This window comes from Carlito syrichta, unplaced genomic scaffold, assembly GCF_000164805.1.
Source record: "Carlito syrichta isolate Samal-C Ts95f unplaced genomic scaffold, Tarsius_syrichta-2.0.1 Scaffold315705, whole genome shotgun sequence".
Classification (NCBI taxonomy): Eukaryota; Metazoa; Chordata; class Mammalia; order Primates; family Tarsiidae; genus Carlito; species Carlito syrichta.
Genome location: NW_007259801.1, coordinates 107,856 through 128,060, shown reverse-complemented (window position 1 = coordinate 128,060; position 20,205 = coordinate 107,856). Strand labels below are relative to the sequence as shown.

The window sequence follows — 20,205 nt, the reverse complement described above, 5'->3', positions numbered from 1 at the left end:
GGGGGGGGGGGGGGGGGGGGGGGCTTGTGTAGAAGGGACCAGGGAGCGAATGGGCAGGAAAGAGTTGGCACTGCAGGGGAGCCGGGGCCTCCCTTAGTGATCCTAGGCACTCGTCTTGGCTCTGTGGACCCACCTGGTCTAGTTTAATTCTGAGTGAAGGTGTGCTGTCCCTGCCCCGGGGGCTCTGTCATGACTTCATTCAACCCCTGAGACCTAGCCCACAAGCACCTCTCTGATGGTTTCCATGATGTTCCAGAATTCCCCTGCCCCAGCTCCTGGCTCACGGTCCTTCAGACTTGGGCTCAGTAGTATCGTCTTAGAGGAGACTCTCCCCACCACCATCACCTGCTCTAGTTTCCTGAGTGCCACCTTGCACCTTACAGTCTCTGGCTGGTCTGCTAGCCACACTGTTGTTATCTATCTGTCCCAATAGAATGCAGCTCTGTGTGGGCAGGGACTCCCATCTGCTGGATGTCAGCCCCACAGAGGGTCCATTACATCTGCTTACTGTCACATGGGCTGCCTGAGCTGGCACAGCCTTGGGGGAAGAGCATCCCCCCTGCCCATTTCACAGATGAAACAACTGAGAGAAATGGTGGATTGATCACACTGCTAGTTAGTGGAGATGGGCCTAAAGCCAGGACACTGCGTCACAAGTCTGGCCCTTTGTTTTGTCCCATAAGACAATTACCAGAAGGAGGAAGACAAAAGCAAAGGATGCGAGTAGGGCCATCAGTCCCACTGGACAGGAGTCTACCACAACCCAGCCCTGTATACCAACTTATAGTAGCCAACACACAAGCACTTATGGGGGCCAAGCAAGAAGGAAGACGGGCATGCAAGAACCGAATATGGCATTAACCTGCTGAGGTCCCCTCCCTGGACCTCAGTTTCCCAATCTGTCCATACCCTCCCACCATCCATCAAGATAAGACTTAGAGGACAAACCCCAAAGTAGCTCCCTTGGACCCCAAGTCTCCTCTGGGTGACTTGTGAACGTACACAACCATGCACATTCCAAAGCCCCCGGGAATGTGGGCGTGGAGAGGGAGAAGTGGGGACAAGGTGTCCTGGATTCTACATAGAAATAGGCTGCAGCCAACCGAGCTGTGAAACACCATAGTGTCCCCCTGAGGCCGTTTCCCACAGGCCCCCTCCCAAAACATCATCACCACCCACAGGCCCCTTCCCACCCCCACAGGCCCTGGAGGCTGAACAGACAACTCCAGAGCCATCGGTCCACGAGGGACCTGAGGACGCCTGGCCCTCTGCTGCCGTCACTCCACTTGCTCAACACATTGGAGCTTCTGTCACCAGAACCTGCTGAAAACGTGGGGGAGGGCTTTCTGAAGGCTAATGACGACTTGTGTTCTGTTTTCCCATTCCAAAGACCAAAAGGAGAGAATGATGCAGTGAGATGGTGCTCACTGCAGACACCATCCAAGAATGACTCCCCCCCACCCCAGTGACCCTCAGCTCTAAACTTGCTGTTTGGCGGCACAAGGCTCCATGCCTTCTGCACTGCTCCCATAACATAGATGAGGGCACTGAGGCTGGGAAGGCCAGGCTGGCTGCAGGTCCTGTACACTCAGGCTGCCTCCTAACCCCGAGCACAATGCCAAGCTGCAAGGCTCTGAGGGTCACAGACAAAGCCCTGACCCATGTGGGTCCTCTGGTCTGGACGCAGGTCTGAGCCTCGGTTCCTCTCCTGCCTGACCTAGCCCTGATCCAGGCCTCTCTGTCTCTTGGCTCGATGACTGCAGTAGCCTCCACTTGAGGGATCCTTCTCCCTGGCAAAGACCACTGCGCTGCCTATAGTCACTACCTAGAGAACCGAGAGCAATGCCCTGGAGCCCAGGCAGCTTAACACATGAGAAGTCCTTAATGTAGAGGCCGGCCTGGCAAGCGAAGTCTGCCCAAGTCTCCATACTTCCACACCCCATCCTGGGGGTCACTGGATTGGCATGAACCCTGCGGTTGGCCTTATTGGACACAGATGGCTATCAGAAAGCTTTCCAAAGCGCCAGGAGCCCTCAGGCCTCCTCACGAGGCTCTAGGAGCAGCACTCTCAGGCTCAGGACATGAAGAAGCGGCCCTCAAGTGAAGACTCAGCATCAGAATACCATGACTGATTCTATTGCTCCATTTGAGCTGGCCACCAGGAAGCAGGGAGGTGGCAGGAGGCTACAGCCACTTCCCGAGTATGGCCCTCCCCCCAACCTGCCTCTTCATGCCCCAAAGCCCTGCTCTCATTTAGGGAGTCTGGGTCTTTGGGATCACAGGCTTCTGTGACCAACTACTCCCCAGACTCAAACAACAAGCAGGGTCTCCTCCCCTAGCACTCTACCTATGACCCACAAGGGAAGGCTGAGCTTGCACTGCTGCTGGGTGTTATCAGACCATCCAGGGAGGATTTCAGTCCTGGAGCTAAGAGGTAGCTGGTCCCTCTGTCTCTCCCAAAACAATGTTCCTGGGTCCATATCTCTACCTCTCTGGGAAAATTGAACCTTGTTGCGCCAGCAGAGAGATAAAGACCAGCTCTGTGGTCTTGGTCGTTTTTGTCTTCTAGCCAAAGACACAGGTCCCTAGCAGCAGCCTCCCGCCAGGGCAAGGCTAGGACCAGAGCCAGCACCTTCCTCTAGGGAACTCAAGGTCAAGGTGAGGAGGGGGAGGACACCTCACAGAGGCAGCAGGAGCACTGGACGGAGGTCTTGAGACATGAGCACTCCTCCTCCAGGCCAAAGCCAGGGGGCGGGGCACAGCAGAGGCAGGGAGATGGGTGGTCTCAGGAGAAGGGGCGAGAGGGGGAGCTGAACCCAGCTCTGTGGGGCGCCCACCTCCTTCCAGGGTAGAAGCCCTGCTCCTTAGGAGAACAGAGACAGTCACGGGTCCTAGGCCAGTGACTAGGTTTATTAACTTGCCCAGGCCCCTGTTTTTCTAGAAAAATCTGCTCTCAAGAGAACCTTGTTCCAGAAACCCAGCCCCTGGAAGCTTCAGACTGGGCATGCTCTAGCTCCTCCTACAGATGAGAGGCTCGGCAGGAGAGAAGAATGTGCCCACGGTCACACACAGAGGCTGAGGCTCCAGTGTCAGCAGAGCCCGAGTGTTCCTGCCTAGTCGCCTGTTGTGCTCTAACCTCACATCAGCATCAAGGATGAGCAGGCTCACTGGCACATGCACTCACATACACTCCCAGACTTGTGTGCCTCTAAGGGATATTGTGAGTTTAGCAGCTGTCTTGAGGAGGCTATCTGTGGGTTAGAGATACATTTGGTAGGAGGTGTTTTACACATGTAAACTTTAAAAAACAAAGAACAAGCAGCATCTAGGCCCCAAACCCCTATGGTTTGGACCCCCCCCCCACCACCACCACAGCTCACCCTCGTCACCTGCTGGCAGCAGCCTCAAATTGCAGGTTCAGCTCTGAGCAGTTTACTGAACCACTCAAAAATATGTAATGGAAACTGCAGGAGGCACTAATTCACCTTCTAGTCTCCCAGAAATCTAAACATGTAGTGAAGGAAATGGCCACAGTGACAGATGTGGTGCCCAAGTACAGGCCCTAGTATCCTGGCCAGAGCACCACACCTTATTGGGAAAATCCAGGAAGGAAGGGATGGGGATCCCCAGACTCCAGTCTCTTAGCCACAGGAACCAGATAGCATGGTCAAGGTTGTGGGGTCCCAGCTCCAGCTCCTCCACTTAGGGAGACAGGCCTCAGTATGCTGGCCACAGAATGAGCGATGACACAGGTGGGCTGGCACTCTGTGCTCCCCTGGTTCCCAGCCCAGCCTCTGTTCATAGAGAGCTGAGGATGAGTATGCACACCTTCACCCACACCCACACCTGCACAGCCCTCACCTCCATCTGCAGGATGGCCTCTTCACGCAGCCGGATGGCCTCCAGGTCCTCTTCAGTGATGTCTGGAAGCAGTGCCTGCTCCTGGCCCTGCCACATGTTGTCACCCCCATTAAAAATCTTCTCATCATCAGCCAGCTCCGCAAAAGAGGCCTGGGGACTCTGCTGATGACAGAAACAGACTATTACCAGCGAAGCATCCATGTTGCTACAATGCTCCAGACTCAAGTCTTCTTCCCATGGTTCTGATGCTAGGCCACAGGTGGGCTCCAGAGCCTCTGGGAGTTGGGTACCAACCCGAGCTCTTGGCCATATCATGTACCCTGTGGGGCCAGGAGAAGAGGCCAAAGCCTGGGGCTGTTGTGAATAGCAGGCAGGGCTCAGGGATGGGTGGACACTGGTCCCCTGCCCTTGGGCATGTGTCTCCCCCACCTCTGGCCATACCAGTCTTGGCTGCAGGGAGAAATGGGTAGGCTCCCTGCCAATAGCTCTGACATTGAGCTGGAAGGACACATGGATGTGCAGGACATGGCCCTGACCCTAAGGAGAACACAGTCTACCCTGTATTCCCAGCTTTTGAGGATGAGTCCCTTTTGAACCCCCAGAAAAATACTCCTATGCACATGAACTCTACTTTCTCATTCTGGGGGCTGTGGACCCACTGAAGGTCTCATCAAGGAGCCAGTGATAGATCCAGGGCAGAGCTACAGGGCAGGGCCAGAGAAGAAGTGAGGCCACAAGCAGGGCACAAACACCACCCAAGGGAACCCACCACTCCTGTGACTGGACCTCAAGGAGAGAGACTGAGAGGGCTCTTGATTTGTTTGTATTCTTTGTTTTAATTCACCAAATTCTGAAATTCAATAAAATAGTGCTTTTCCCTTCAATTAACCCCTTTGCTCTCTGATGAGACAATCTTGGTTTGTTTCTTGGGCCTTCTGTGGCAGCGGGGCATAGAAACAGAGGCTGGGCCTCAATCTGGGCCTCCCTTGCACTGGTCTAGCTGGGGAAGGTGGTGGGCATCAGCCCCTAGGCATCAGGTCCTGGGCGGGGGCTGTGGGGCCTAGGGGAACACCCCACAATGTAGGGATTACAGAAGGTCAGCATTTTTTTTACTTAACTGAAAACACATGGCAATGAAGATCACTAATCTAGAAGCACAGCCCTTTCTCACCCCCTGGTAACAAGCCGGACATAGCTGCTCCCCACCTGCTTTGCCCATGTCTGCAGGGTTGTCTTCACATCGGGAGGGGGTGTGTGTGACTATGCCAGCATGTGTGTGGTTATATGACTGTAAGTGTGACTGTGTGTGGCCATGCGGTTATATGGATGTGTGATCATGTGACACATGTGTGTGTGTGAAATTAAAGGGAAATGGGAAAAGGCACAGAGAATGGGCACAGCAGACAGGAGTGTGGCCTGGCTGGACACTGTGGTCCTGTCCTACAGGTATCAAAGCTCCTTCCCTCCAGGTGTCTCCTCTAACTCTCCTGACAACCCTCTGGGGAGGAGCCATGAGCTCCTATTGAGGAGGGCACCAGGGCACTGTGAGGAGAGCCCAGGGCCATGCTGGACCATGTGGCTCCCACCAGTTCCTGCTCTAAAACCACATTCAGGTTCAGCAAGTGCAAGGATGATAGCGACAGTAGTAGGGACAGCTACTGTCCATGACCAATGCCACTGTGTGTCCAGCCTGCTCCAAGGGGCACGTTGGCCACTGCTACCTGTGCTCGCTACTTCCTCCCCCTGGGATGCCTTAATAATTCCCCTTTCACTGTCCAGGACACTTAAGGAGTTCACAACTGCCTAAACCAGAACCAGACTTGGACCAAGGCAAGGCATTCACTCCGCAGCAGCAGGTTCTTTTAAATGAGTACATCTAATCATGCTGCTGTCTCCTGCAGCCCTTAAGATCAGACCCATGGCAACTTTGACCCTGCCCACGACCCAGCTTCCGCTTCAGCCTCACCAGGTTGTGCCACACAGGTTGCCTTGCTACGGGGTTCCCTGGAACACCCTCTCTGCCCAGATAATTGCTCTCCCAGTCACCTCATCCCATCCTCTGGTCTTAGTCCAGTGAGCATCACCATGTGTCTGGTGAGGAGGCACTGAGAGTCACGGGAATCAAGGGAGTCTCGGAGCAGGTGGCTGTGTGCCAGTCCCACATCTTGGGGCCTTCATGGAAATGAAGCAGAGGGACAGTGGCTAGGCCTCAATCTGAGCTCCCAGTACACTGGTCAAGCTGGGAAAGGATTTCAGGATTGCGGGGGAGGAGGGTCTCCCAGCTCAATGCTAGAGCCTGAGACTCAGTCACAGGCCCCTAGTGCCCGCCTGTCACCATCTCTGTCTCCATGGATCCTGGACTCAGACTCTCCAACTTTCTGTAAAAGACACAATCAAGGTCTTCTCTCCCAGTTGTGGGAAATGCCCCCTTCAAAGGGGTCCTAGCCAGGTTGGCACCTCTGCAAGCCAGGGCCCTTGCAGAGAAGTGTGGCCTGGATTCCAGTCTCTGAGAACAGGACCCTGCCCGCTAGTTGTCACCCTAGGCATTAGATCTGGGGTATGATGCATGGAACTGACTGGGAGTAGGTGCCCCAGGCTGGGCCTGGGGTACAGGTGGCAGCCTCTCTGCCTCTCCCCTTCCCATTGAACCCCACTGACCTCTACCCTGCCTGGAGATAGCACTGTCTGCCAACAGAAGTTGTCCACGCAGGCCAGGAGGAAGGAATTCAGTGGGCCCCTCCAGATGTTAGCACTGGGCACACAGAAAGACAGCAGGGGTACACCTGCCATCAACTCATCCAAATCAAATCTGGAACACCTGCCATGCCTCTCCCGTGTGTGGGGGCAATTGGCGATGGAGGTTGCTGGGCAGGACTGGGATCAGCTCACAAAACTTGCTGCTGATGGCTCCTACGGCTTCGACCGACTCCAGGAATCTTGGCCTCCATCCCCCTGCTAGGCGGCTGCAGGGACTGCAACACGTTCCTTTTCCGCTTTCTCCTTTGTTACAGGACTCTAGCATTTACCTGAAATAAAGGCCACCTTGCCAACCAATGCGGCTCAGGGTGGTCACGTGCAGAGCTCTGACCCCACATCCCCAGCAGTGCCATGTGGGACTCTAGGGAGGCATCCCAGGAAGACCTGCCTGGACTCCAGACGCTGTTCCCTGAGGCCTGCCCACTCTAAGTCACACTTCTGTCCAGAGTTGGTGAGACGTCCCTGCCTCCTGGGTCTGAAGACCTACTGCTGGCTGATGGGGGAGAGGCCTGCAAACTCAGCAGCTGGAAGATTCTACAACACAATCCAGAAGACCAGAAGGTGGGGTTCTGCCCCATCTCCATGTTTTCCTGGCATACCTGTGGGGGCCCATGGTGCCAATCCTCTGCCAGACCCTGTGGCTGAAGCAGATGGACAGGTGAGAGGGCAAGTGAGCAGATGGACACCAGCTAGGCACAAACTCAGAGCATCCTGCCAACAAGAACTTCAGTATGTTTCTGGCAGACACCCAGTTGGGCATGTGAGGCTAAGAATCTGTGTGTTCGTGTGGCTGCATCAGGACGGGTGGCAGGGCCCCTGGCTGGTCCTCACAGTTCTACCTGACACCACTGGTGACAACAAGACCAACAATAATGCCATCAGTCACTGTGGGGCTTCGGAGAGATGAGGTATGAAACTAGGGGTTGTTACTTTTTCCCATTTTCCTCAGGACCCCACAGAGTGGGCATGGCCACCCTCAGTTAAAGACAGCAGCTTCCTCTGGGTCCCACAGTGGGGACAGTGATGCTGCACTAGCCTGGTCTCTTTCCCGAGACAACATTCTTCCTGCATACCACGCTGACACGGGGGATGTCAGCAGAGGCCTTTAAATAAATAAATACATGGATAGATGAATATAAAATAAAAGACCTAAAAAATCTGTTGACAAGCGTTACTCGTCCAAGGCAGTAATTATCACCTCCCCTTCCCGTGTGGGCGGGAGGAAGTGAGCAGTGCCTGGGGGTGGGGTTGGGGGGTAGGAGGGAGGCACTGGCCCGATGCCAAGCCCAGAAACCCGCTGTCTTGTTTCTGTAGCTACAGCCCTTCCTAAGCTTCCAGGCCACCCTCAGAAAGAATCTGGGCTTGGTTCTGTTAGCCTCAGCTTTGGTACAGACCTGAAAAGCCCACACCATTCTCTGAGCCTCAATGTCCTCATCTGTGGAATGGGAGCAGTGTTGCCCACACCACTGCGATCTGTGTTCTGCAAGCACCAGTCATGCTGTCTGACCCACCCTGAGGAGCACATGCCTCACTCCCAACGAAGGTGTGGCTCTCCTAAGGTGGCGAGGGTCACAGGAGAGCTCTGCTCCCCCACTCCCTGTGTGAGCCTGGCCAGGTTCCACAAGGTCTCTGAGTCTCAATCTTCACATCTATGATATGGAGCTGACACCACCCATGTCCTAGAGTCAACTTAGGGAGAGAATGAGGTGAAGCAGGTGAGGACCTGGAGCACAGCAAAGACATAGGGAAATGCACATGACAAGGACATGCCACTTTAGAACCTCAGGTGAGAAACCAGGAGGAACTGTACTCTTCCCAAGTGCTGGTGAGCGTCAGAGCACAGGGACACTCCTCTCATGGGGGACATCAGTGGTGTGTGCCTCTGGAGAGAGGGTCACGCAGCAGACCCGAACTGCCAACAGTGACTGGCCTGTCCATCCTGACTTGGTTCCCTGGGCCTGGGCACACCTGAACTGGGCTTCCAAAAGCCCCCGGGTGAAAACAGTAATAAAGCACGGAGGAAGAGCTCCCGAGGGCAGGCCCCGCCTGTGCACCAAGGATGGACATGTCGGAGCTGTTGCTCAGTCATGCAGTAACAGCAAGGCCTTGGCAACAGAAGGAATTGGAAGAAACTAGGTCCTAATCTATGATGAATATTACACACCAGTTGACACGAGCGAGTCAGACATGTTAGATGAAGAAACTGTCACAGGATGTTCTATGCAACTTTCCCTAGAGTTTGGGGTTTCTGTGGAAGCTTCCCACAAGCTGAAAGCAGAGGGTGCCAGGCCACCCACGTAGACCTGCCACAGACCTGGTGCCTGCAGCTCACTGCCACCTCCTGCATGAGAAGACAGAGCTCTAGAAGAGGGAAAGGGCACAAAAGGGCTAGGCAGGGGCTCGGTCTAGAGGCCCAAGGAGGCAGTTGAGCTGGGGAGTGGGCAGAGGTCATCCTGCAGGGGCCTAGCCCCCTCCCCTTCACAGGCCTGGAAGGGCAGGAGCACTGCCACCCTCCCCAGCAGTGTAGGACAAAAGACAGGGGAGAAAGCAATGGCTTAGCTGCCCTGATCCCCTCTACAGCACTCCTCCTGAAAGGCTCACAAAGTGCTCCTTTATTCTCTGCACAAAGGCCCAATTTGGGTCTTTAGCTCCGAAGCTGGGATAAGGGATTTGCTGGCAAGGTGCTGGGGGCCAGCGCAGAAGGTCAGTGCTGGGATGGCTTTCCAGCTTTCAAGGCAGCCACACAAAGGAGACTTTCTACCCCCTCCAAGGCCCAGGGCTCAGTCCCCATTCTGACATGTAGGGAAGGATGCACACTCTGACATGACCGCTGGGGCAGAGGCTGAACACAGTTTCCCTTGAGAAGTGAAAAGCTCTGATGGGCATGCAGGGAACCCACAACAGGGTATGGGCTACCCGGCCCACCCTCCACTGGGTGAGAAAGGCCCAAGGTGGCAGTGCAGACCCGAGCCTGGGTCTCAGGGTACACAGAGGCTCTGGGAAACAGGCCGCTTTCCCACGCACTCTGACCCTGGTGGAGGGCAGGGACTAGAGCAAGAGACACGCGGACATGGGAAAAGCAGTTTCTTTTCAGTAGTCCCAAGGTAGGTCACTGTTGTCTTCAAACAGTAAATGACTGTTTATTAGCTGACAGAAGTCTTTGGAGGCTTGTCAAAGCCCAGAAGGTCAGACTGTAGCAATCCTTTCCCTAGTCCCATTTAAATAAAAGGGAACTGGGGCCAAGAGGCAACGGTGACTTTGCCCTGTGCCCCAGTCAGGGCAGCGTGACTAGAAAGTTTCTGACCAGGCTGTGAGGGTCAAGCTCATTTATACCTCTGTGGCCTGGGACACACAAAGTTTCAGTGGAAATCTATGCTGAGTCAGCTAATGGTGGCACAAAGACAGAGTATGACCCGCCACTGTGCTGCCCCAGGAACAGAGGCGGGCCCAGATGCTGCATGCTGGCTGAGCACAACCAGGGTCCAAGACTGACCCTGGACCCAGCTGGAGGTTACATCTGACCACAGCCAAGCAACTCCAGACAGGCTGCTCATACTCTCGTCCCTGCCAGGACTGCTCAGCCTGCAACCAGCAGCCCCTAAGTCTGCAATGCCACCTTGGCAACAACCCTTTTGTTAAACAGGGTTGTGTATCATCTCATCATTTATAGTCTGCGATATTCCTGGAAATCATCTAATCTTTTGTAATTTCTCAGAAGCACTGCTGACCATTCCCCTCCTCTTAAAAAGAAAATTCTACTGAAAGGTAATACATCTACAGCTGTAAAGTATACAGATGCAAAGTATACAGCTCTACAAACGCATACTAAGGAAATTCTCCCCAGACAAGGCTGGGACCCCAAGACCTCCCTCCAGCACACTGTCATCCCCTGCCCCCAACAAAGCCCACCAGTGGCTCAGGCTTCTAACACTGTCCATTGACTTGGCCTAGTTTTGAACTCTGTAGAAGTGGAATCCCATGGCACATCCTCCTGGTTTCAGACTTGAATCTATATCATGTCTGAGATGCCACTAGTGGACTGCAGTGGCCATAGCTCATTCTTTTTAATCGCCCTAGAGTCTCCTGTTGTATGAATTCAACCCAAATAGTTTCTCTATCCTCTTGCAGAGTGGCTCTATCCCCAGGCCTGTAGTGTCACTGTGAGCATTCTTACATGTGACTTTTTGTAAACATATGCAGTCACCCCTCAGTATCTGTGGGGGAGCGGCCCTAGGACTCCTGTCGATACCAAAGTCCAGGGATGCTCAAGTCCCTGATGTAAATGGCATAGTATCTGCATATGACATACACACATCCTCTCATAAACATTAAATCATCTCTGGATTACTTACCATACCTAATACAACAGTAAATAGTTGCTATACTGTATTGTTCAGGGCATAATGTAAGGAAAGAAGAGTCTGTACATGTTCAGTACAGGCACAAATTTTTTTCAGATGTTTCTGATCCATGGTTGGGTGGATCCACAGATGTAGAACTGCAAAACCATAGGTAAGAAAACGTTGGACTTGAAAAAGCAAATATTCTCACACAGTATTCCAAAGTAGTGGTGCAATTTACACGCCATTATTCAGGTGTTGAGAGTGCAGCTGCCCCACATCCTGATATTTTCAGGTGTTTTTATTTATAATTTTTTGCTAGTTATCTGGGTGGGAACAAGGTGGTGTGTAGTGATATATCATCATGGGTTTACTTGCCATTTTTCTGATAATGCATGTTGGTGCGCACATGTTCATATGCTTACTAGCAAACTGGAAATCCTCTTTTGTTAAGTGCCTGTCTAAGGTTTTTGCCCTTTTTTGTTTTTAAATAGAGTTGTCGGCTGGGTTGGTGACTCAGCCTGTAATCCCAGTACTTTGGGAAGCCGAGGTGAGTGAATTGCCTGAGCCTCCAGGTTCAAGATCAGCCTGGGCAACTTGGCAAGACCTTGTCTCAACAATAAATAAAAAATTCGCCAGGCATGGTAGCATGCGTCTGTAGTTCCAGCTACTTGGAAGGCTGAGGTGGAAGGATTGCTGGAGCCCAGCAGGTTGACGCTGGGGTGGCTATGAGAATGTCACGGCACTCCAGCCTGGGCGACAGAGTGAGACTCCAACTCAATAAATAGATTAAAAAATAGTTGTCTGCCTTTCTGCCTTTTTCTTATTGATTTATAAGAGATCTTTATATATTAGGAATGTACGTCCTTTTCAGATATGTGTTAATACTCTCTCTCATTCTGTGGGTTGCCTTTTAACTCCCTTAATGGTGTATTAATTTTATCAAAGTCAAATTCTAAATCTTTTTCTTTCAAGTTAGCACTTTCACATATGCATAAGAAATCTTTGCCCACTGTAAATATGTGAAGGTAACCTCCTATAGTATCTTCATAAAATGTTACTGCCTTTCACACGTGGGTCTATGATATAGCTGGATGTGTTTTTGTGTGTGTGCATGGGTGAATTAAAGTTTATAAAATAACCTGTTTCCCAGTTTGATCATCCAAGTGATCCAGCATCAAGCCATGAGTAAACCATCCACTTCCCATGGCACGGCAGTCCACCTCAACCATAAACCCACATATGTGTAGGTCTGCATCTGGACTCTTCTGTTTCATGGCTGTCTGTCTAGCTTCATACAAAGATCATGTTGTTTTCATTTCTGTGCTTCATAACGTGTTCCTATACCTGATCATATAAATCTCCCACTTCTGCTCACATTTAAAGTTGTCTTCACCATTTTGGGTCTTCCATATTTCTGTATACATTTTAGAGTCAGCCTGACGATTCACACACATACACTCATGCTCAAAACCTGCTGGAATTTTATGTGGATTGTACTGACTTGACAGATCTGTTTGGTGAGAACTGGCATTTACAATATTTAGATCTCTAATTTCTCTCATTACTTAGATCTTCTGTAATGCTTTATAGTTTTGATACAGAGGACTTAAACAGCTCTTCATACATTTCTTCCTAGTTTTGATGCTATTATAAATGACACCACTTATTAAATTTCATCTCCACAATGTCTTTTGACACAACACACAGTGTCTTCTTGTATACTGACCTGGTTCCAGTAGTCTTGTCACATTCACTTATTAATTCTAACAGCATACTGCAATCATCCAGATTTTGTGTACACAATTATGTTGTGAAAGTTTGTTTCTTCTTCCCAGTCTGTACACTTTTTACTTCTTTTTCATGCCCTATTGCATTGCTAAAACTTCCAGTACAATGGAGAATAAAAGCAATAGTACTAGACAAGCATATTTTATCCTCAATCTCAGGAGAAAAGATTTTAATATCTCCCCAATAAGTATGATGTTAACCTGAGGTTTTTAAAGATATCCTTTGCAGATTAAAGGCATTCCTATCTAGTCCAACTTTGCTGAGAGTTTTGAATTTTATGAAATGCTTTTCTGTATCTACTGAGATAACTATATAGATTTTTGCCTTATTCTATTAATGTAGTGAATTATACTTGTTGTTTCTGAATGCAAATAAACTTTGCACCTGTAGAATAAAACCCACTTTGGTGTATTGTCATCTTTTAAAATATTGCTGGTTAATTTATTAGTATTTTTGGTTAAGATTTTTGCTTCTATATTCATGAGAGACACTGACTTTTTTTTTCTTTTCTATGATATCCCTACAATAATTTGAAATCAAAGTATTGCTGGCCATAAAGCACAGCAAGATGTTTCCTTTTTATGTTCTCTGTAATAATTTGTATAAACTGGTGTTATTTACTCCTTAAATACTTGGAAGAATTCGCCAGCACAGCTCTCTAGGTGTGGGTTTTTCCTTATGGAGTATTGTAGAATTACGGATTTAATTTCTTTAATAAATTATTGAACTTTCCAGATTCTCTATATATCTTGATAAGTTATAGTTTCCTAACTTGGTAAGTTACAGTTTCCTAAAAATTTTGTGTTTCATCTAAGTTGTCAAATTTATTGATATAAAATTGTTTATAATACCTTTATGTTATTTTTTAAAGAAAATTTGTAGGATCTGTAATGATATATCATCCCTGATATTGGCAATTTGCATCTTCCCTCTGTATCTTGATTATAATTAGTCTTGTAGGAATTTAACAATTTTATTACTCCTTCCAAAGAACCAATTATTTTGGCTTTGCTAACATGTCTACAATATGTTTTGTATTTCATTAATTTATGCTTTAGTAATTACTTACATAATGCAGCATGCATGTTGGCTTACTACAGTCTACCTTAGATTAGTAATTTTGTCACTTCTCTGATGATGCAAGAACATCACAATACTTTTTTATTTTTTTTTTTGAGTTGGAGTCTCACTCTGTCACCCAGACTGGAGTGCAGTGGCTGCTCCCGGCCACCATGGCCTCGACCTGCTGGGCTCCGGCGATACTTCCGCCTCAGCCTTCCATGTAGCCGGAATTACAGGCATGCGCTACCACGCCTGGCTGATTTTTTGATTTATTGTAGAGATGAGGTCAACACCACCTACCTCCCCTGTCTTTTGTGCTATTGTCAATAGCATATGTGACCCATATCTGAAGCCTTTGAGTGGGCTCTGTTAATAATGAATTTTTTCAGATTTTGTTTTTATAAAAATGTTTTCATTTCATCTTTATTTCTAAATAATATTTTTACCAGATATAGAATTGAAAGTTGGTAATTGTCTTATCACTCTGAAGAGGTGTTTCCACAGTCTTCTGGATGCCATTGTTTCTATTAAGTCAGGTGTCAGTCTTCTTGTCCCTAACTTTAATGTGCTTTTAAGATAGTTTTATGATTTTAAATTGGTTTAAAGATTTTATTTTTTGTCTTTGGTTTTCATGTTTTTACTAAGCTATAATTAAGTTTTTTTTTTTTTCGTTTTTAAGAGGATAAATTACTCCTACTTATAGTGTCTTTTAGATCTATGGCTTGAAGCATTTGGGAAGTTTTGGAAAATTATCAACCATTACCTATTAAAATATTATTTTTGCCCATTTTCTCTCCCTCCTGTTCACATAAGACTCCCACTACACTCTTTTTGTAGGTTTTCTATCATTTGTTTCCCTCTGTTTCAATATAATTATTTTCTTATGCTCTGCTTTCTAGTTCACTAATTCTTTCTTCTATTTTGTCTAATTTGAAATTAGGCAAACCTAAATTTTAATTATGGTATTATTCAATACTATAACTCTCATTTCTATTATTTTTAAAAAATTTAAATTCTCTGATACTTTAAGCTACTTTGTTTCACATAATAATAATACAACTTGAGTATCCCTTATCTGAAGTGCATGGAACCAGAAGTGTTTTGGATTTTGGACCATTTATTTTTTCAGGTTTTGAATACATGTATTTTACTTACTGGATGAGCATCCCTAACCCCAAAATCCAAAAATGGAACTCCTCCAATGAGCATTTCCTTTGAGCATCATGTTGGCACTCAAAAAGTTTCAAATTTTGGAGCATTTCAATTTTGGAATTAGGAATATTCAACCTGCAATTATTTAAGGTACACGTCCAATTACTTTAATATCAACATCACCTGTTTTACTTGGCTATTTTTATTTGGCTTTAGTAATTTGATTCTGTTACCTGTTATGCCTAGCAATTTTGGTTTAAATCCCAGACACTGTGTATGAAAAATTACAGAGATTCTAGATGATGAATCCATCCTCTGGAACAAATTCAGTTGACTTTGGGCAGACAGAAATAGACAAGATTCAAGGCTGTATTTTAAGCTTTGTTAGGGCTGGTCTATTCCTGGCTTACCTTAATCTTTTAGGGTCTCAACTGAAACGTTTGGTGTTTACAAGAGACGCCTCTCTCCTGGGTGGGCCTTAAACTCCAACTTTTGTCTTCTTAGTACCCTGATAGTGCCACAATTTGTTTTAACTTTTCTTATAAACTGCTTTTTGCTTGATGTCTTGGACTCTCACAACATATATTCACCACTCATTAATCAGCAGATGCCTGTTTCCCGGGGAAATTACACTGAGGATTGTAATCCCCTTGCTCCAGGATTTTGATTCCTAAGATCCCTGAACTCTAACGTTTTGTCTCCCCAGCCCAGTAAGACCAAGCTCCAAGCTACCACCTGCTGTTCAGTCTCAATAAGCTAAGACATAAATTGCCAAAATGCCCCAGGAAGTAGGAAGGAAGTGAAGATAAACACAGATTATTCTGAAATGTCTGCCTGTCCAGTCCTGGCTTCCCTGGTTGCTCTCTGATGCCTCTACCCTCTCGGATCTGTATGTGTGTCTGTGTGTCTCTGTGTGTCTATTTCTACCTGCATGCATGTGTCTGTGTCTACATTTATCTGTATGCACATGATTGTGTGAGTGTGTGTGTGTGTGTGTGTGTGTGTGTGTATTTTAATCCAGGTTTTACAGCAGCTCTCAGCAGAGGGCTGGTCTGGCCAGTAAGTCCTGTACAGCATGTGGAACTGTCAATGGTCATTATTTGGGAGCTTACCCCACATCAGGCACTATGCCAGGGCCCCAAGATCAAAATGCCCGTATTTTAAAAGACTGTTCATCAAGGCGGACCCCTCAGAAAAGGGCCCCCTGCCTGTAGCCCTTCCTGTCCTTCCCTTGAGCACAAATGGCAATGGATTCTTGTTGTCCCCTAATACCCACTGACTGTAAGAAACAGTCAGCACCCACCTGTTTGCTGCTTCTCTGTGCCGTGGGAAGCAGTGCTCTAGACTTTTCTGCAATTTTCTGTTGGAAGAAGTACAAGAGGAGAATGACAGAAAAAACAAACAATGTGGGGAGGAGAGAAGAAAGGGTCAGATTAACACAAGGTATTGGACAATAACTCAGCAAAACACACCATCTGCTCCCTTAGAGAACAGAGCTATCCCTGGGCCTGGATCTGGTTCTGCCAGTGATTTCTAGATGGCCTCTGTTCACACACATGAGCTCACAGGGCCTCAGTCTCTGAACCTGTCAAAACAGGATGGGACCTGTGCTTCCTCTTCTCAGGAGGCTGTTGTGAGGTCACCTCTGGAGCGACACTTCAAAGGTCAATATCCTTTAGGATGCACACCCTGGCTACCTGTAGAATGTTTGCTAGGATAGCTCCTTCCTCTGTCATGGGGTATGGGACTGTACCAGGCTGATCCAGGGACAAGACAGCCAGTGTGGGCACTCAAGGATGGAGGCCCACCCCACCTGGCCTGACGTCCCTGCCCACACGTCCTCACCTTCTGTATCACTCCATAACGCTGAATGGCATCCGTGAGCTGGGTTTTCAGCCGGTCCAGTTGAAGCCGCTCCTGCTGCAAATAGAGGATGCAGTTGACACAGCAGCTGAGGTCCTGCCCTGCCTCCACACCACCCTACCTTCTCCTTCACCACTGTCACACCCACCTGTCCCCAGAATTAGGCTTATCACCATATACTTCACCCCCAGTATCACCACTGTCTCCACAGGAACAACCAGTGTCCCCACAGACACCATCACAAAAGCCAGTATACGTATCATCAACATAGTCTGTAGAAGCCAGGAGCTGCTTCAGGCTCACACACTTAGCCTCCATAACACCCTGACTCTAAAAGAAGCATTACAATCCATTCCACAGCACAGGAGACTGTAGCTCCAAGTTCTGAGTAGCTTACTTGAGGTCACACAAGTAGCAGGGCCAAGCCTCAGCATGACTATCAGGACCACCCCCTACCCCCAATATCTCACCTTGCACCCACAGCTCTCCATGGCCTCCAGCCTTCCCTAACCCCATTCCTTCCTGCTGGAAAGTTCACCAAGGCACCACAGTGCCTACAGGATGCCTCCCAGAGCTAGTGCTTGAGAAATGCTCACCCACGGAGGGACTGGACAAACATCTCTTGACCTGACACTGCCCGCTCTGGCTTGCCATGAGTACCACCCCACCAGTAGAAGCACCAAGGAACTGTGCCTGTCACCAGGACCCAGACATGGTCTCTCAGGCCACAGACCATGCCTGACCCTGCCTGGAAGATCCTGTGTATTTCTGACATGAACCTGGCCCTGGGCCCTCATCACTCACCCTCCACTGCTGCCTGCCACCCAAGCCCATGGAGGAGGAGCTGGGGCAGTATTTGTAGTGCTGAGCTGTGTCTGGGCCCAATGGTCACCCCTGTGGCAGCAACTCCGTGGAGCCTGTGTCAGTGTCTAGGTCAGACTCTTGTCACTGGCACCAAATGTATGTCCCAGAATGGAGCCAGGAGCTCAGGCAGAGCTCCAGACCTTTTGAGCCAAACATCTCCAGCTCTGCAGCCTCTCACCTCCATGCAATCGACACCACACCCTTTCTCCCAGGGAGGGCAGTAAGCCACCTGCCCTGCTGGGCACGCTGTCCATTTGTGCTCCTCCCAGCAGGCTGCACTAACAGGAAGGGGTCCCACATTGCCCTGGCATTCCAGGCCAACACAGGAAGGACAGAACCAGGAAGGAACCTAGGCACAATGCCCTAAAGCTGCTCTGCAGAGGATTGCATTGGGCTCCTGGTAGCCCTCACTTGTTCCTACCATCTCTCAAAGATGGAGTGGGACAAGGGGAGCTGCTCCTCCTCTTTCTCACCTCCATAGCTGATAGTCCACAAGGTGGGACTTCATCACCAATAGTTGCTGAACAAAGGGGTGTGGGCTCTCTCCCTTGATGCTGTCCACCAAAGATGGTACCCGTACCCTTCACACAGCCATGCTGAGCACCGACCGTACCTCTCCCCTCTCTCAGTCTCCCTAACACATTACCTGCGCAGCTGTAGCCTCCACACCTGTAGATACCCCCACTGTCTCAATGTTGGCTGGGTTCCCACCTGTCTTGAAGACCCCTTCCCACTGATGGATTCCCATTGCATTTTCTGAACATTTCATACAAACAGAACCATACAGTACATGAGCTTCTCCATCCTGCTTCTCTCACTTGTTACCTCCTCCAAGAAGCCATGGACACACAGCAAGTCTGACTTCTGCCATTGAGCCCATCATATCCTACACAGGCCCTGGGACAACAAATGCTGTTTTTCTCAGTGTTTCCTCCTGTGGTACCTTGAGGGCCTCAACAGAGAGAATCCCATCTTATTTGTATCCTTACTACATCTCCACAGAGCAGGCATTCAATGAACATCTGTCAGTGTGTGGGGGGTGGACCACTGGACATGTGAGTGAGTGAGTGGGTGGGTAGGTGGATGGGTGGATAGATATTTGAGTGAGAGGAAAAAAAGGAATACTGCATGAGGTTAAAAGTGATCACCCTGAATGCTCAAAGGGCTCAAGCTCTGATGCCATGATCCTCATGAGAACACGGACTCTAGACCGAGAAAGACCAGAGTTCAAATTCAGTTGTGCCTGGAGCAGAATGCTCTCTGAGCCCCAACTTCCTTCCTTATAAAAAGGGAGTGAAAGCACCTGCCCCATGGGCTGTCAGAGGGCTAGAGGAAAGCAAGCAGAGGCTCAGGCGGGGCCTGGTCTGTGGTCAACGGCCAAGGGTGTGAGGGAGTGGCCTACAACAGCCTCGACCTTTTTACATGACTGAAGGGATTACTTATCAAAGCATCTGTAGCTCACAAAATTGAAGACGTGATAGGCACAACAAATGTGCGCTGAATCAGACTGAATAAGTAATTAACTTCACCAGAAACAGGCTGTGTGGACCTCACTGCTCTCACTTCACAGAAATTCCTCTCAGAGTTGCAAGTTGACAGTCTGGGGCCTAGCACAGCACTTCACACAAGAAGGACCCCATAAATGTTTTTGGTGATGTCACTGCCCAAAGGGCTGCATTCCACCAGAGAGCACAGATCAGAGAAGCAGCATGTCCCCCATGAACCAATCCTAGTTGTGACAAGTAAACCACGTGTGGACAGCTCCAGGCCAATCACAGTCTCTGCAGTCTGACTTTTGGAAGACTCTGTCCACCCCATCCCTGGACAGCTGGCCTCTGTGACATTTATCAGGGTAACTGACTTTTGAAACTGGCTCTACTTTTCTCAGTAACAATTGCATTAAAGTATAATTTAGATAACATAAAATTCACCCACTTTAAGTGTACAGTTCAATAACTTTCAGGGGCACAACCAACACTACAACCCAGTTTGAGCATCCCCATCACCCTAGCAAGGGCCCTGAGCCCAGCTGCACCAATTCCACTCTACTCCCAACCCTGGCAACCACCACTCATCTACTTTCTGTCTCCAACGAGTTGCGTTTTCTGGAGATTTCATACAAACAGAACCACACAGTGCACGTGCTTTTGCATTCTGCTTCCCTTGCTTGGCACATAGCTCTAAGCATCCTCTACACTGCAGCACGTCTTACTACTTCATTCTTGTTCACTGCTGAATGCTATCCCATTTTGGGGGTATGCCACATGATGTGTATTTCCTACGAGAGGTCAGTAAGAGTTTTTATGTAAAGGACTGTGAAGGCCAAACAGTCTGTTGTGACTACCCACTCTGCCATGTAGCAGGAAAGTCGCTGTAAACAATATGGAAACGAATGGGTGTGACTATGTTTCAATAAAACTTTATTTATGAACCAGGCTGTAGGCCAGCACACTGTGGTTTGCTGACTCCTGCCCCACAAAATCTTAGGGTTTCACAGAATTTAATCTTTGGTGAT

General features: G+C 49.0%; 1 protein-coding gene across 1 annotated transcript in view; it reads right to left on the bottom strand.

The window, feature by feature from the left end:
- TSNARE1 (t-SNARE domain containing 1) overlaps positions 1-20,205 on the bottom strand; it is a 152,806-nt gene that overhangs the window by 88,385 nt on the left and 44,216 nt on the right. The window contains exons 7-9 of the mRNA XM_021706516.1: positions 16,809-16,883; positions 16,267-16,323; positions 3,862-4,023 (exon numbers count right to left, since the gene is read on the bottom strand). Of these exons, the coding sequence (XP_021562191.1) occupies positions 3,862-4,023; positions 16,267-16,323; positions 16,809-16,883 (294 nt within the window). The remainder of the gene's footprint in view (positions 1-3,861; positions 4,024-16,266; positions 16,324-16,808; positions 16,884-20,205) is intronic.